At 40.0% G+C, this 16,444-nt stretch overlaps 1 protein-coding gene across 1 annotated transcript in view; it reads left to right on the forward strand.

The window, feature by feature from the left end:
- Nucleotides 1–3,535: 3,535 nt before the first annotated feature.
- The window catches only part of LOC136872318 (zinc finger protein 341), a 230,771-nt gene continuing 217,862 nt past the window's right edge, over nt 3,536–16,444 (forward strand). The window contains exons 1-3 of the mRNA XM_068227436.1: nt 3,536–3,667; nt 3,765–3,866; nt 12,083–12,187. Of these exons, the coding sequence (XP_068083537.1) occupies nt 3,637–3,667; nt 3,765–3,866; nt 12,083–12,187 (238 nt within the window). The 5' untranslated portion in view covers nt 3,536–3,636. The remainder of the gene's footprint in view (nt 3,668–3,764; nt 3,867–12,082; nt 12,188–16,444) is intronic.

The raw sequence follows: 16,444 nt of genomic DNA on the forward strand, positions 1-16,444 counted from the left end.
CACTACACTGGCGGGGAAAGAAACTATCTGACTTGGAGGCAAATTCTTCCTCAAAGCCAGAGGAGAAAGCCCCTCTTCACGGCTAATTTGGAATAAAATGAATATAGATTTAATACAAGTGAAGCGGAAGAAGCTTTTCTTAAGAAATGGCTCTTTTCAGGGTTGAATTTTGAATTATTTAGTGAATTGTGGTGCTATAATTTGGAGTAGACCTAAATTGTAATTCTGGACCAGGTCATACTACTACTACTACTACTAAGTGAGCCTCTGCCTTAAATGTGCACACTGCTCATTCAAAACAGCGCGTCAGAGTAGGGATGGAATAGCTGGAATACTATGATGAACAAGTGTGTTACGTACCAGCAGTATCAGGAAATGTATGAACCAGAGGAATGGAATGCTAAAGATGAACGTTTTCTAACTCCCCAGCTATTTCTCGCCAATATTCAGTCAGGCTGTTATACTCTGTACGCAGCAGTAATCGGAGTTAAGCGGCAGCATAAGAGCCAAAGAACATCACAACAAACAATGGTCAACATAATGTTATTGTTGCTCAATGTTATGCGCTTTCGATATAGTAGGCCTTCACATTTAGTTTTCTTCCGACTCTGAAATACCACTCTTATCATAGTCGGTGTGGTGAAACTGAATAAAACATAAAGGTAAGGGTGTACTCTGCTCAAAGGCAGGTCCGAACCTCCGCAGAGGTGTGCCTGGGCCGGAGTTTACGTGCGGTGGAGTGGCCAGTTCTTTTCCGCTCCTCCATTCCCTTACCCCCACCAACAGCGTGTGGCAACCTATCGCAAGCTTGACCACGCTCAATGCTGCTTAACTTCGGAGATCTCACGGGATCCGGTGTGGCAACCCATCCCAATCTTGACCACGCCCAATGTTGCTTAACTTCGGAGATCTCACGGGATCCGGTGTTTCAACACGGCTACCGTCTTTGGCAATAAAACATAAATGGTCGGAAATTGCATTATCTCTAACTTTTGTTATGGAGTACTTTTCGATAGGACCAATAACCTATTGTAGGTATTAAAAATACATTTTAGGTGCCTTTTCCTAAACTGCAGCTTCATCCAGCGTGAATAAAATTGTCTATAGCTTAGACTGTAGTTTCTTATTCCCCGACTCTATGTACCGATTTTCATCATATTCTGTTAACCCATTTTCTCCTGATTCGGCGTTGATATGGACTTAGCAACAAAAATATAAATTCATGAATGTCTCTGTTTCATAGCCGGTACGGTAAACATGTAAGAGACATAAATGATCGGAAATTTAATTCTATATAACTTGATTTATGTAATATTTATTGATAAGACCACTAAAAATATAAACATTTGAGAATTAAATTTCAGGACTTCCCCTAAACTACCACTTCACTAGTTTAGTAATACGCAACTTAATAAGTTCAAAAAGCTCATCGAATGAAGCAACTGGCATTCTGTAATATTGGAAAAACATTTCCGGATAGTTCCTGTGTTCGCACAACTTTAAATGAAATTGTCCAGTGGTGAGTCGATTCGATAACGCAGGGTGAGTCCACCAACTTCTTTTCTTACCAGGTTTACTTTTTAATATTGCTAATAACTGTAGTTTAACAGCTCCGACAACACAACCTATTTGTACGATATCCATCATTACAGTATGGCGGGTTTATCGCTGGTGGAGAATGGCTGCGCGTGTCGCCGGCGTTTTTGACGCTGTTTACAGGCGTCAATTCAACCGCTCGTATAGAATAGGCAAAAAGTTTGAGCGTTCAGGCGGGCGAACAGCGGCGTTTTACCTGCTCGTGGAGAATCAGCCTTATAGCAACAAGACTCACTATTTTTTGATATATTATTTAAAGAATATATATTGTTCTATCAAACGAATTCATAGTTTCATTTCTTTGACAGTAAAATATATCTTAACCTCAAAATTAATGGGGAAACCGAACGCCAATCTCCTTTTCCCAGAACTTATATGGTATGTTGTCAAAAGTAAGCTTATTACCCCACACCCTAGAGATAGTCAAGAGTCTCATTCTATTATTGCTGTACTGAGTGACAGCTGGCGCCCTTCAAATAACGTATGTGTAAGTAAGCAGGTAACAAGTAAGTGTGAGTACAAGGTCCAACGAGTGTGTATTTTATTTAATGAATGTTAATTTTCATAATTCCCATTTTAAATGCAGATATTTTCAGATTTTCAAGTTAAATGCAGATTTATATGTTTGTAAAATTAGTCAGCGAGTTAGGAAGTTCTCAATCTTCCCCATTCATTTTATTCTCATTACGTCACCACCAAGCCTATACAGATGCCATGCACCATTATTATTATTATTATTATTATTATTATTATTATTATTATTATTATTATTATTATTATTATTATTATTATTATTATTATTATTATTATTATTAAATAAAAATGTTGAATTTTACAGTGGTCGTACCCAACGTTCACTGGCTAATTACCTTCCTCGGAAGATTAGTGGTGGTGTCCGACCCATGATCACGGGTTCGATTCCAACGAGCAATATAGAACACTAAACCTGAAAGAGTGCACTTGATTTTAGCAGGTCTACCTATAACAATAAAACTATATTACCGGTACTCCTATGACAGCAGCCCTGCAGTGTCTTCCTACAAGGATGCAGAAGTAAACGGGAGTGAAATACCAGCACTCTGTTATCTATATAACGAAGTCAGAAGGATGAGGTGAGGAAGTATATACGATGAGTAACGCATGGTTGATAGTTAGCAGTGGCTATCTGACGGACCGAAGCCTAGCACACCTATTCTCCCTGGTCCCCACTCCTATCAGGCACACAGTGGTAAGCCGCGTGAGGAGAGTCTGGGCTGTAGTATCAGTTCCCGAAGCCTTGTTCTGAGAAATACGTGCGACATTTTTTCTCATTGCTTTCAAGGGCTGTAAATGGAACAATGTGTCAGATGCTTACATTATAATGTGCTTTAGATTTCCATCGTTCGCATTTGAGGTTTGGGCTTCACTGATAGCCTTGGTAGCTCTCAGTATACCCCAGTGGTTTGGTATTACCATAACTCGCTATGGAATTACTGTGCGAGTGCCGGTAGTCTCTTCTACATCTGTCGCATTTCTATTACAGACTCTAGCGCAAACTAAGCTTAGATTTTAAGATAAAGAGTAGGAATATAGATTTACTTCTTCACGATAAGTATTTATTTGCATGTTCAGATGAACCACGATGAGCTTATCCCACCCTCAAGAAGATTCGTCAGGTGTTGTTGGCTGCTCTGACATTCTTCACTTTCCCATTCTAAAATAAAATCAGGATTCATGAGAAGAGGTGAGAAATATCGCAAAGCATTTGGTAGGAGTGCATATATTCGGTAATAAACAAATTGCTCTTGGTACCAGTGTTAGTGTCAAGAAAAGAAAAAAAAAATATTGAAAAGAAATTTCATGTATCGAATTTTGTGTTGGTCAACATGATTAAATAAATCGATTGATGCACTTGTTCCTCGAATCATCTCGCTGGTTAGCGCTGGTTAGGCTGCAAACATGTATATGGCATGAGGATGAGAGTGATTGTGACAGCTTTTGTGTTAAAACTGAACATGTGAATAATTTCGTCGAGTGAATTCCTTTTGTACTTTCGTTGACATGGCACATTTACTCTTCGATGCTTTAAATGGTAAAAGGTGTTTATGTGTATGTTTATGTATAATACGGTAATGGTGTAGTTCATACCTGTGTTATTTAAGAACTTTTATGTGACTGTTTGTTTATAGGTGTGACGCTTGACAGTCAGACTGCATTGACGGTTCAGTCACTTCTGGAAAATCAAGTATTACCTGGATCATCTACTTCTAACATCAGCATAGGGCCACCTAGTAAGTAGGGTTGATGAAAAACTATCATCATCCTCGAACTTAATCAGTTATGAGATGGCTGATAGAATCTTCTCAAAATTTCGAGGATTCTAACACCTATTATATGATACCTAACGAGAAAAATGGATTCATTGCACATGTAAACATTTCACATTATCAGCCCTTTAACCTGTTTGGTAGTCAAATTTTGACAGATCATATCACTTGTATCCTATACCTTTCGTTCCTTTACCCTTGCTTTTACGGGAATAACGTGTTTTAAAATGTACTGTAGGTGTATTACTGATTAGTAGCCTAGAGGTTCTAATTTCATACCTTTCTGACTAACCTGTTGTGCCAACAACAAAATGAGAGAACAGATATACATTTTTGACCTGTTTCCCTTCCTATTTTAAACAATATGAAGTTCTGAAGTTATTTCAGGAATTATATTTTTGTGGGGCTCATATCACTCACAATTTTCATTTTTATGCAATTTTAAGAGCATTATTTCATGCCTTGAACATTCTTGGATTTAAACAATTGATCAAAGTTATATTTCTGTAGCTTTTTGATGTAATCAGTGTAGCTATTGTGGAACTTTATTTATGCAAAATCTGTATTGTTTACATAACATTACTGGATTGTTGCTAGTAAAATTTAAATTTGTAGTCTGAAAGATATAGCCTATTCTCTGGGTTGCATTGGGCTTTATTATAATGCTACTGATTATAGTATATATTACACATAGGCCTAGGCCTCTTACTGGGAAGGATATTTACTAGGATCTAAGGGTTGGTTCAAGATAATCTCAGCTGATGGTGAGAGTGGTCTGGGTCTAGAATGCCAAGAATAATAGCCAAGAGGATTCATCGTGCTGACCACTTGTCACTCTATAGTATGCAGGCCTTCAGGCTGTGCAGCAGTCACTTGGTAAGTCAAGACATAGTCAGGGTTGTACCGCCTAGGGATTTTGTATTTTCCTTTTGTTGTCAGTTAAGTCCACTGACATTGCTTACTTTCAGATGAATGAAGTAGTCTTCTAAATGTTTTCTTTTAGTATATTAAGTCTTCACACCCTGGCCAGACAGTCATGTGCTCACTGGAATCTTCTGATTTTAATAATTCCAGTGACAGCATTTTGCCATTCCTACTTCCTTAAGTTCAGTGTTGCCTTATCCATTTTCTGGTGTCAGAGTCTTTGACATTACCAGAGTCATCCTGTGGGCGGGATAAGTGGGGCAGTCACCTGAGGCCCTGCAGTGTAAGAGGAAAGAGCTATTTACTCTAGGGAAATAAGTATTTTACTATTTATTTAGTAGTAATCAGACACAGTTATGAAGTACTCCATTTTAGCCTTACACTAACTGTATAACAATATAAAATATTAACAGTAAGAAAACATTTAACAAAGAAGAGACTTAATATTAACAAATTATTTAAATAACAAATAAAATAAATAACAAGGAGGGAAAACAGATGTCACTACCATCCATGACAAATTACGATCGACTACTTACGGAACTGAAGCAGAAAAGAGAAGACATTTGGTTAGATTTCTATGCAATGGATGCTATGACAACGCGGGGATGGATGGAAGCAAACTACGAATTAAGACATATTGTAATTAGATTAGCTGTTCATGGTTTTCACTTTAAGCTTTGCAAAACCAAAACATTTCATGAACCTGAATTCGGACGCATGTGTAAATTGTGCGATCGTGAATGTGATAGATACCACGTCTTAACATGTCCTAATAGAGGGAAATCGTTGATTAAGTTCTGTTCAGAAGAATGAGACCTATGTGGCTTGGAAATGTTAAAATTAATGTACTTACTTACATGGCCATTTGGCTGTAATAAAACTATTATTAAAACACATATTATAGGCTAATGCCCATGTTACTAGCAATGTTCTGTCCAGGTTGTCAACAGAGAACCGATAGCTTACTCTTTTAGTATACATTTCAGTTTGGTTTTCAAGAGATAGGGAATGAAGACATCAGTTTCATGTAGGGCGTTTTGCTGTTGTGGAAAGGCGATAGAATATGGAGCATTGCTGGAGTGTTACGCACACTGGGGAACATGGAATAGTGGTCTATTTCACACACCCTGTGGATAGAGGACGGAGACGAAGAATACACCCGCATTATCCCCTGCCTGTCGAGGTGACTAAAAGGGGCGACTGGGGGATGATGAAATTAGAACCGTGAGACTACTTGTGATTAGTACCATTACGTGAGGAGCACTATGGGTCGATGTTAGGCAAAAGTTCAGTTAGACTTACCATTTTTCAGCGCATGCATCTAGGCGCGATTGCAATGTCATTTGTTTCTCTCTCGCTCGCGTCTCGTGATGGGCATGATCGTGCGGTGGACAGAGCTGCCAACTGTTCATATAAAATACCAGTCCTAGTGCAGCGGTGCTACTTTTGAATTGGTCTGGATTGGTTAGGCCAATGGTCCGGATTAAGCAGAGGGTTCTGGGGGCGTAAGCTCCCAGGTTAAAAGCCGTGAAGCGGCCCTAGGCCTCCAGTATCCCACGTGACGCCTCCGTTGGACTTGTGTATTTCTTGTGCATGGGTTGGTAATGGAATTCATTTTACTTCATTGCTTGGAGTGACATTATATACCATTGTGTCTCACCCAATGGAAATGCTGGTACATAGTTAGGTGATGGACTATGGCGCGTGATAAATTGTATTAGGTTATAAAAGCAAAATTATTTCTGGGGGTTGGCGGGTGGGTTCTTGGCTGTCGCAGTGAACACCTCTCTCCTCTACAAGTATTCCAGTTAAGATTTCTAACATATTGCATCCTTATCATGCTATAAAAATGTAGTTAGTCATACTGAATTTCCATCCGATGTTACTTGCGATTAGTACCACCATGTGAGGAACACCATGGATTTTTGTTACCTAGGAGTAGTACCCTTATGTGAAGAACACCGCGGGTCTGAGTATTGCCTGTGTTTAGTACCATTGTATGTATCCCATGGAGGCGGGATGCGGGCACTCGGCTGCGTACGAGAAAAGGTGGCGTTCGCTACACTGGAATGTGTCTGTTCCTCTGCGATCAGAATAGGTCAGCGTTACCTATGAGTAGTACCACTATATGAAGAACGCCTCGGATCCACGTTGCCTTTGATTAGTTAGTACCACCATGCCAGGAACATTATGAGTCGTCGTTACCTGTGATTAGTCCAGTACAGGAGAAATACCATGGTTCTGCTTTACCATTGGTTAGTATTATTATGAGGGTCCGGTGACCTGGATTTTGGACTCCTGTTTTTAACATGCATCATCTCAGAAAAGAAGGCATTGCGAATTGGATCCACTGATTGTTTTGTATTCATGTTCATTTTATCATCATCATTTGTTTTATATTTTAGTCAGTGGATACATTTTGAAGTTTTAATTATCATTTCACATTGTTACCTCGTACCACTAGGGGCTGATGACCTAGCTGTTAGGCCCCTTTAAACAACAATCATCATCTCATCATCATGTCTATTTCAGATCCTATATGGATGAACATGTAATGGAAAATGAGGCAACATAGATGTGCATTGAGGAATACCATTAACAATTCTGTGAAGAAAGCAGATCTGTGTACTGTAGATGTTTACTCAGGTCCAAGATGTTGAATTATGACAGAATTAGGTTGGTACTGTGCTGTCTCAGGTTGGGGTTACAGGTCTCCACAATGTACACAAAGAATGAGAATATGCGGTTCATTTTATTAACTTGGGGGCGCAGCAGCTGATGAATAGATGGGTGAGCAGAAATCAGAGATGGGAAGAACATAAGTACAGAAGTATAATTTAAGAGCATTTAAGTCACGAATTTCAGTAAATCTGAACAAAAGTCCATGAGACCTCATGGCATGGGATTTAACTTGGTCTCTGTGAAAAGATAAATTTAGTTAGCTATCATGAATTATTCCAGGATCTGTGACTTAAGTGGAGTGCCATTTATTTCATACCTGTGGGTAAGCTCATGTTCATTTTGCAGGATGAAAATTTTAATGCATTCTTTAACATTAATTTTTGGTTTCCATCTAGTTATGCAGTCATAGCACAAGTCTAAAGCCTTTTGAATGCTATTGCAGTCACTGGAATTCACTATGTTTTTGAAAATGTTTAAATCATCTGCGTATAGTAGGCCTAATATCGAACATGGGGTGCTCTTTATTTCATCTGTGATGGGAAAAAGCAAACCTCTAGGTGGAATAAATAAAGTTCAGGAAACTCAGTCATAAGATTACCAGAGTTTCGTCCCAGTGTGGCATGGGCATGGGCTCATTAGGTCGATACCACACCTTCCCAAGACACTGGCTGGCTAGTATGCCAGTAGTGGCACCACTGCAAGCTATCATGTGATGTGGAACAAATTAAATAAAATTCAGGAAAATCAATCGTAAGATTACCGTATTTTTAGTCATCTTGGTGGAAACGTAAAAAGGAAGGCGTATCAGAAATGGCTCCAAACAAGAACTGATGCAGACAGGGAATTGTATGCAGATGAAAGAAACGCGAGCGAAACAAACAATTGTTGAATCCAAGTGTCATGGAAAGATTTTGGTAATAACCTGGAAAGGCTATGTCAGGCAGCAGGGAAACCTTCCTGGACAGTAATCAAGAATCTTATAAAGGGGGGGAAACAAATGAATAGTGTTTCGAGTAAATCAGGTGAACTCAAAATATATATTTTTTATTTTGCTAGCTGCTTTACGTCATCTGTGTCGATTCAAACAGATACTGTATACCTGAAAATCGCCTTCATTGTCTTCTTTCCTCCTCATTGCATTCCTATTTCGGGGGGGACACCATCAGTCATTGTAATTGTCATCATCATTTGCCTGTTTTTGATTCTCTCTGGGCAGGGTAATTTACTAATGCCCCCTCTCTGTCCTTCCACCATTTTTCTTTGAACACTATGCCAGTGTCTATTCTTCTGTTTTTAATGGACTCCCTCACTAGAGTGTACCTTGATTATCTTATTTTTGTTTATTTTATTGTTTCAAAGATCCCACGTGCTAATGCTCGTATTGGGGCAGTACATTAAAGAGAGCTGGCACAGTTACAATATTAAAGAAAAATTGAATTATTTATATTACAGAGGTGATAAAAATTGATAATTTAAATCTAAAATGTAGCATTTTTCAAGGATACAATTGTTGTTTAAAAGTTTATATAAACACAACCATATAGCTCAAAATGAAACCTTGAAAATAAGTTCATTTAAACAGACTAAATTCAGGAACAGTGAGTGGCAGTGGACAAAAGCACAGCGAGTCGTTGAGCAAGGAATGTTTCATCATCACAACAAGGTCGAGCAAACCTATCTGATCTCCCGCATGCCAGCCAGTCACACACAACTGTGACGTCTGCAAAGTTGAAACGTGTACACCCTTATTTGAGTTGATCGACAGATCACAGTCAAAAACCTCGCGAGTGGGTCAAGGGGAGATGTCGGGGAAAGGCGAGGGGGGTGAAGGGGAGGAGGGAATTAAGGCAGGGCTGAAGGATGTGGGAAAAGATTTGGAGTATTCAAAGCTTTGTTCACGCTGGGTTCCTTGACACCTAACGGAAGACCATAAACAGCTAAGAAAAAACAGCTGTGCGGAAGTGCTTGCTCATTATGAAGCTGAAGGTGACAATTTCTTGTCAAACATTGTCACAGGTGATGAAACATAGATTGATCATTTCAAACTGGAAACAAAACAGCAATCCATGGAGTGGTGCTACACCAACTAGGAAAATGTTCAAAACCATACCCTCGCCTGGTAAAGTCATGGCTATGGTCTTCTGGGACTCTGAAAGAGTTATTCTGGTCGATGTCCTTCCTTGTGGTGAAACGATCAACTCTGAAGTGTATTGTACTGTTCTATGAAATTGAAGAAACGACTTCAGCATGTTCGTAGCCACAAAAATGCAAACAAACTTCTCCTTCTCCATGACAACCCAAGACCTCATATAAGTCTGCGCACCCAACAGGAGCTCACGAAACTTCAGTGGACTTCTTCCTCATCCACCCTACAGCCCGGATCTCGCGCCTGCTGACTTTCATCTCATTGACCCAATGAAGGATGCACTTCACGGGAAGCACTATGTGGATGATGGAGAAGTTATCAATGCAGCACGACGTTTGCTCCGACATCGAGTTGAGTGGTACCATGCAAGCATACAGGTCCTCATATTACGGTGGCGTAAGGCCATAGCATTGAACGGAGATTACGTTGAAAAATAGGGAATTGTAGCAAAAGGATTGGGGAATAACATGGTGTATTTGAATCCCCAATAAAACCAACCTATTAGAAAAATGTGTTGCATTATATATTGAACTCCCTTCATATAAAAGGCTCTGAGTGCTTTATTTTGAAGAATTTGAAGTTCTACTATTTGTACTTGAGTGCAGCAACTCTATACAATATTAGTGTATTGTAGATGGCTATGAATTAAAACATAGTAAACACTCTTTAAGTTAGAATCGGGAATCATTCCACTTATACACCTATAGTAGGTACTATTTCACTCTGAAATTTTAAAAATAAGGTCACAGCTGCTTCATTCCTAGTCCTTCTTCCCTATCCTATCATCATCGAAACTGTGCAAGTTAGTTTGATGCTAAGTAACTAGCAAAAAAATGAAATACTGAGAAGAGCTGAGCAGAGGTGGTGTTTTGTTAGCTCCATATAGCTGTGTGTACCATGGGCTCTTCCAGGTCTCTTTGAGTGGGATATCTCTAAACATAGCCCATACAGCACTGACCTCATTCCCTGTCACTCTACTCTTCTTCTATGAGGGAGAATCGAATATAAACAGGATTTTATTTGTTATTTAAATTCATTTATTGTAAAACACAAGGCAGTTACAATTTATTTTTCCACATAGTTTCCTGCTTTAGAAATGCATTTGTCCCAGCATATGGGTAGCATTTTGATGCCCTCATCGTAAAAAGATCAGGGTCATGTCTCCAGCTAGTTGCGTACGAAGTATTCCACACTCTCATCATCTTCAAATTGTTGCCTTCCTGGAGCTTTTTTAAGCGGTCTGAACAAATGGAAATCACAGGGCGATAAGTCCGGGCTATACGGAGGATGATCAAGTGTAGTCCAGTGCATTTCCTGTAGCTGGGAGACAGTTAGAACTACAGTTTGGTCTGCGCATTGTCGTGGAGGAGGATGATCTTTCGAGTCAGTTGGTCTCGTTTGTTGCGACGATATGCAACCTTCGCCTTGTTCAACAGCTCGCAGTAGTAAGCAGCATTGATTATGCGTCGCTCATGCAAAAAAAAAATCGATCAACAAAATGCCTCGCCGATCAGAGAAAACGGTTGCAAGAACCTTGCCAGCTAACAGTCGAGTCTTGGCTTTCACTAGTGCTGTGTCCCTTTTCCTCCTTACTGCCTTGTTTGAATTTAGGTGTGTATTGGTGGACCCATGTTTCATCGCAGGTGACAATCTGACTCAAAAACCTTCTTCTGCAAACCTTGCTGTAAGCCTGTGACAGACCTCCAACGTCTCAACTTCAGATTTTCGGTCAAAAGACGAGGGACCCATCTGGAACACACCTAATGGAACTGTAGGTCGTTTGTGATGATTGCTTGACAGCTCCCATAACTGATTCCGACTTGTTCTGCAATTTCTGATACTCTCGCCCGTCGATCGTTATTAATAATGTCTTTAAACGCACAAATGTTTTCGTCTGTAATGCTGGTCTGAGGACTGCGATTGTGTTGCTGATTTTCCACACGTTCTCGTCCTTCCTTGAACTTTTATGCCATGCAAACACACACGTTCTTGACAATGTTTGATCACCAAACTCTGCAGTCAATCTCGGGCAAATTTCCGCCGTTCTAACTCCTTCACGAGCAAGAAATGTTATAATTATGCGTTGCGCAGTGGAGGGTTGCACCTGTTGCTCCGACATTGTGAGCGTTACTGATGAAACTGCAGGAAATAGCTAACAGCATACTCTCCTCACGCCTAACGGTCCCGCATAAGCATAGCAGAAGCGCGGGGCCAGTTCTACCAACTGTTGATATTCAGGAACAAAAATCCCGTTGATATTTGATCGACCTTTGTATGTAGCAGAATTATCTTGAGTAGTGCCATGCTACAACTGCCTCAACCATAGTGAATGCTCATAATTTTGTTTGTTTTACTGTTCGTGTAAATGTTAGTATGAGTACTTACAAAATTCTTTGTTGCTTGATATTTTTTTGATGTTTTACAGCAACTGTTACTTTGGATGAAGAAGATGTATTCCAGTGTGGGAGATGCAAAAAGCAGTTCACATCTTTTTCTTTATTCATGTGTCATAAGAAGGAACACCATCCTGGTGAGTACTTACCTGCTAGTATTTAGTACAACACCATGCTAAAAAAGAAAAGTTTTGCATATTTCATTTTCATATGGTGTGTGTCATAATACCTCATACATGTATACAGTATGCAGTGTAGGCCAGTACAATGATGCTAAACCCAGTTCACGTTTGATAAGTGTTCAATAGGAAGCATTTGTTGTGTCGATCAGTTTAACATTACCACTAGCAAGGTTGGCGTTTTATAGGGACCATGCATAAAGGATGTAACTGTACTAGTGGCACCACACAACACAATTTAAGTGTTGACCACACCAGCAATAGAGTGTGATCAAGGAATAATGCTTCTCAACATTGAATGCAGATTTCTTTCAATTAAAAGTTCAGAACTCAGTTTGTCAAACATTTTCCATGCATTAGTGGTCATGCAAATTGTGTGAAAGAAATGAGAAGAGATGGCATATTAATTATATCCACAGAAGTGTTTCGGTAAACTTCTGTGACATTACCACCACACATTTTAAAATTTCGGCGACTGTTATATACATGATTATCATTTCTTCTCCTTATTAAGAAAATATGAAACTGCCAAGTCTTCTTGATTTGGAATGTAATGAATGGAGAATACCTCTTCCCTCTAAGAGAAGATGAAACCTGTACACACACAAGTCTCTTTTTTTTTTGCTAGTGGTTTTACGTTGCACCGACACAGACAGGTCTTATGGCGACGGTTCGATAGGAAAGGGCTAGGAGTGGGAAGGAAGCAGCCGTGGCCTTAATTAAGGTACAGCCCAAGCATTTGCCTGGTGTGAAAATGGGTAACCACTGAAAACCATCTTCAGGGCTGCCGACAGTAGGATTGTAAGCCACTATCTCCCGGATGCAAGCTCACAGCTGCACGCTCCTAACTGCACGGCTAACTCTCCTGGTAGATAAGTCCTTTTTGGTACATCAACAATGAATGTTTCTCATCCAAGACCAGAGCATAAACTGCTGCCATGCTTCAGGGAAGAGAAGGGAGTGGAAGTGGGGTGTATGATGGAGACAGAGATAATGCTCCGCACATAAGCACAAGTTTCCTCGTTCGACTTGCACAGGCTTGTTCTTGTCTCTTACGGGCAAAATCCACAGTTTGTTTATTAAACAGCCGTAACTGCACACACAGTACAGGAACACACTGTAATTAAGACACACTTATCAGTCAAGGAATACACCAGATCATTTCTCCTCTCGTCTGTTGGTCGCAGCAACGTTCTTTATTATTTAACATGCTCAAAGATGCAATGCTGCCGCCCCACGATTGTGTATTCCTTCACTCACAACATTGTAAATGGAATGAAATGCTGAACAAAGGAAACAATTCTCCCAATGGTTTGATTACAGTAGATTTTCAATATGCTCCCCTCCTACTTCAATGCACAGTTCGCAGTGGTGTAGTAGTGACATCTGGACTCTATTCAGGATGTGTGGTGTGTTGCGCATTACCTCTGTCTCCCACCTCCAAATTCCCCTCCCTTCCCTTCCGTCTCCTGACGCACAGCAACAGGCAGAGGCTGGCTCTCTGGCATAGCAAATACGGCAAATTCATCAGTTTGAATCGCACGCCCAGAAGTAACAAAGTAACTCATTTTCTCGGAAAGAAAAATTTTCTCCGTCAATCTGATTGCACCATTGTTCTTAACATAACACAAAGAGCATTCCTGATTTTTTTCACAATAATCATCATCATCATCATTTCCCAACTCCAGTTTCCCGGGTGTGGTGTACAAGCGCTCGCCATCTTCTTCTGTCTTCATACATCTTCTGATCCAGTACATCTTCCCATTTGTATCCTCTCCCCTCCACATCTGATCTTACAGTCTTTATCCAACGTTTTCTTCCCTGTGGTCTTCTTCCTACGAGATTATGGTCAAAATATTTTCTGGCAGGTCTTTCCCTGTTCATTCTCATTATGTGCCCATACCACTGAAGTCGGCGTTTCTTGATGGCACTGATAATAGGAACCTCAATACCAGCTATTTTCCTATTCACTTCATTTCTGATCTTGTCCTTTCTGGTTGTTTGGTTCATGGTTCTAATGAAGCTCATTTCAGTTGCTTGGATTCTATTGAAGTCTTTGTTTAGTAGGGTACATGTCTCTAAACCGTACGTGAGGATTGGTACGAAGTAAGTGTGGTGTGGTACATGATTGTTTTCGCTTTCTGTGGTATTTTGCAGTCCCAGAGGAGATTTTTGACTTGACTGTAGAAGTTCGATGCTTTCTGTGTCCTGCTGAGTATTTCCTGCCTAACAGTGTTGTCTTTCGATATTGTGCTTTGGAGGTACTTGAAGTGGGAGGCTGATTCGATTTTTTTCTCCTTCCAGAAATATATTTGAGCTTGTTCCTTCCCTGTTGATGGTCATTTCCATTGTCTTTGTTTTGCTCATCTTCAGTCCAAAATTTTTGAATGTGTTGTTCCATTCATTAAGTTTCTTCTGAACTTCAGCTTCTGTCTCTCCCCATAAAAGCACATCATCAGCAAATACCAGGGCGTTTGGTTCACTGTCCATTTTCTTGATAGATTTGATGACCTTGTCCATTACTATTACGAACAGGAGTGGTGACAGAGCACTTCCTTGTTGGACACCTCTCTTTGTTTCAAACCATTTTGATCGTCCGTTGCCTATCTGGACACAGCTGTAGCACTTCCGGTATAGCATCTTGACTTTGTCAATTAAGTACTTTGGCACCTTTAGGTCTTCCGGACATTCCTATATCTTGTTTCGAGGAACACTATCATATGCTTTTTCAATGTCCACAAATGCAGTCACAAGATTTCTTCCGTATTCCCTGTACTTTTCTGTCAGCATCTTTACTGCAAAGATAAGATCCACAGTACTTCGACCTTTCCTGAACCCGTGTTGTTCTTCCTCAAGCAAAGGTTCCACTATCTTCCTAAGTCTTGTTTCTATGATCTTTTCCAGCAGCTTCAGTGAGTGTGACAACAACGTGATGCCTCTGTAATTTCCACATTTCCATCGGTTGCCCTTTTTGAACAGTGGGATGATGACTCCTTTACTCCAATCTTCTGGAATTTTGTTACTTTCCCAAATCACTGATAACACTCTATATAGCCAATTCAAGCCTGGTATTCCAGCTGCCTTTATCATGTCTGAGCTGAGATCATCAAAGCCTGGGGACTTCCCATTTTGCATGCTCTTTAGTGCTGTTTCTACCTCAAGCCATGTTAATGGGTATTTGTTGTTTTTGTCTTCATCTACACTACAATCATTGGTGGTGGTGTTGCCCCCATCTCCATTTAACAGCATGTTGAAGTACTTCTTCATTTCATCCCTGATCCCTTCCTCTGTTTGTACTAAGCTACCATCATCTGTTTCCAGTGCAAGGATGTTTATATTTTCATTTCTTTTACTGTTTACTATTTTGTATAGTAGTTTCCTACTTCCTTGACAGTCATCCTCTATCCTTGCAGTAAAGTCATCCCAGCACTTTTCCTTTTCTTCCTGGATCAGTCTTTTTACAGCCAGTTTCTTTTTTCGGTATTTCCTGTGCTAGATGTTCAATTTCTAATTCATTTCGTCTATCATCTGTTTTCTGTTTTTCGAGGTCTAATTTTCTTTTCAGTATATTTCTATCTTTTACTGCTGTCTTCACTCGATCATTCCACCAAGGTGTTTCCTTCTCTTTAGGTGTGGCACTTGTTTTTCCACAAATTTCCGTGGCTTCTTTTACAAGGGTTTCTTTGAATAAGGACCATTCTTCTTCTACTCCACCTTTCTCAGTTTTGCGTAATTTAGCTGTTATCCTTGCTCCATAGTTTCCTTTCTTTTCCATGTCCTTCAACAGCCATGTCTTAATTTTTGGCATTTTCTTTTGTTTAATTTTGGGCACATGAACATCTTTTAGGTCAGCGATTAATAGCCGATGGTCGCTATCTAGGCACTCGCTGGGTATGACTTTAACATCTGTAACATACTGACCTGCTTTTCTATCAGTGATTATGAAGTCGACCATAGTCTTGAGCTTTCCATCCCAGCAGTATCTCGTTATTTTATGGCTGTCCCTCTTCTGATACCATGTGTTCTGGATGATTAAGTTGTTTCGCACACAGAAATCAATCAGGCTCTCTCCTTCAGAGTTTCTGTTACCAAAGCCATGGGGGCCAACGATGTTTTCACAGTTTAGTCTTTCTTTACCAACTTGGGCATTCAGATCACCCATAATGATTGTGTTTTCCTCCGTTATTTGTTCCTCAAGTTCGATAAGGAATTGCT

The sequence above is a fragment of the Anabrus simplex genome, chromosome 4, assembly GCF_040414725.1.
Source record: "Anabrus simplex isolate iqAnaSimp1 chromosome 4, ASM4041472v1, whole genome shotgun sequence".
In the NCBI taxonomy this organism is placed as follows: Eukaryota; Metazoa; Arthropoda; class Insecta; order Orthoptera; family Tettigoniidae; genus Anabrus; species Anabrus simplex.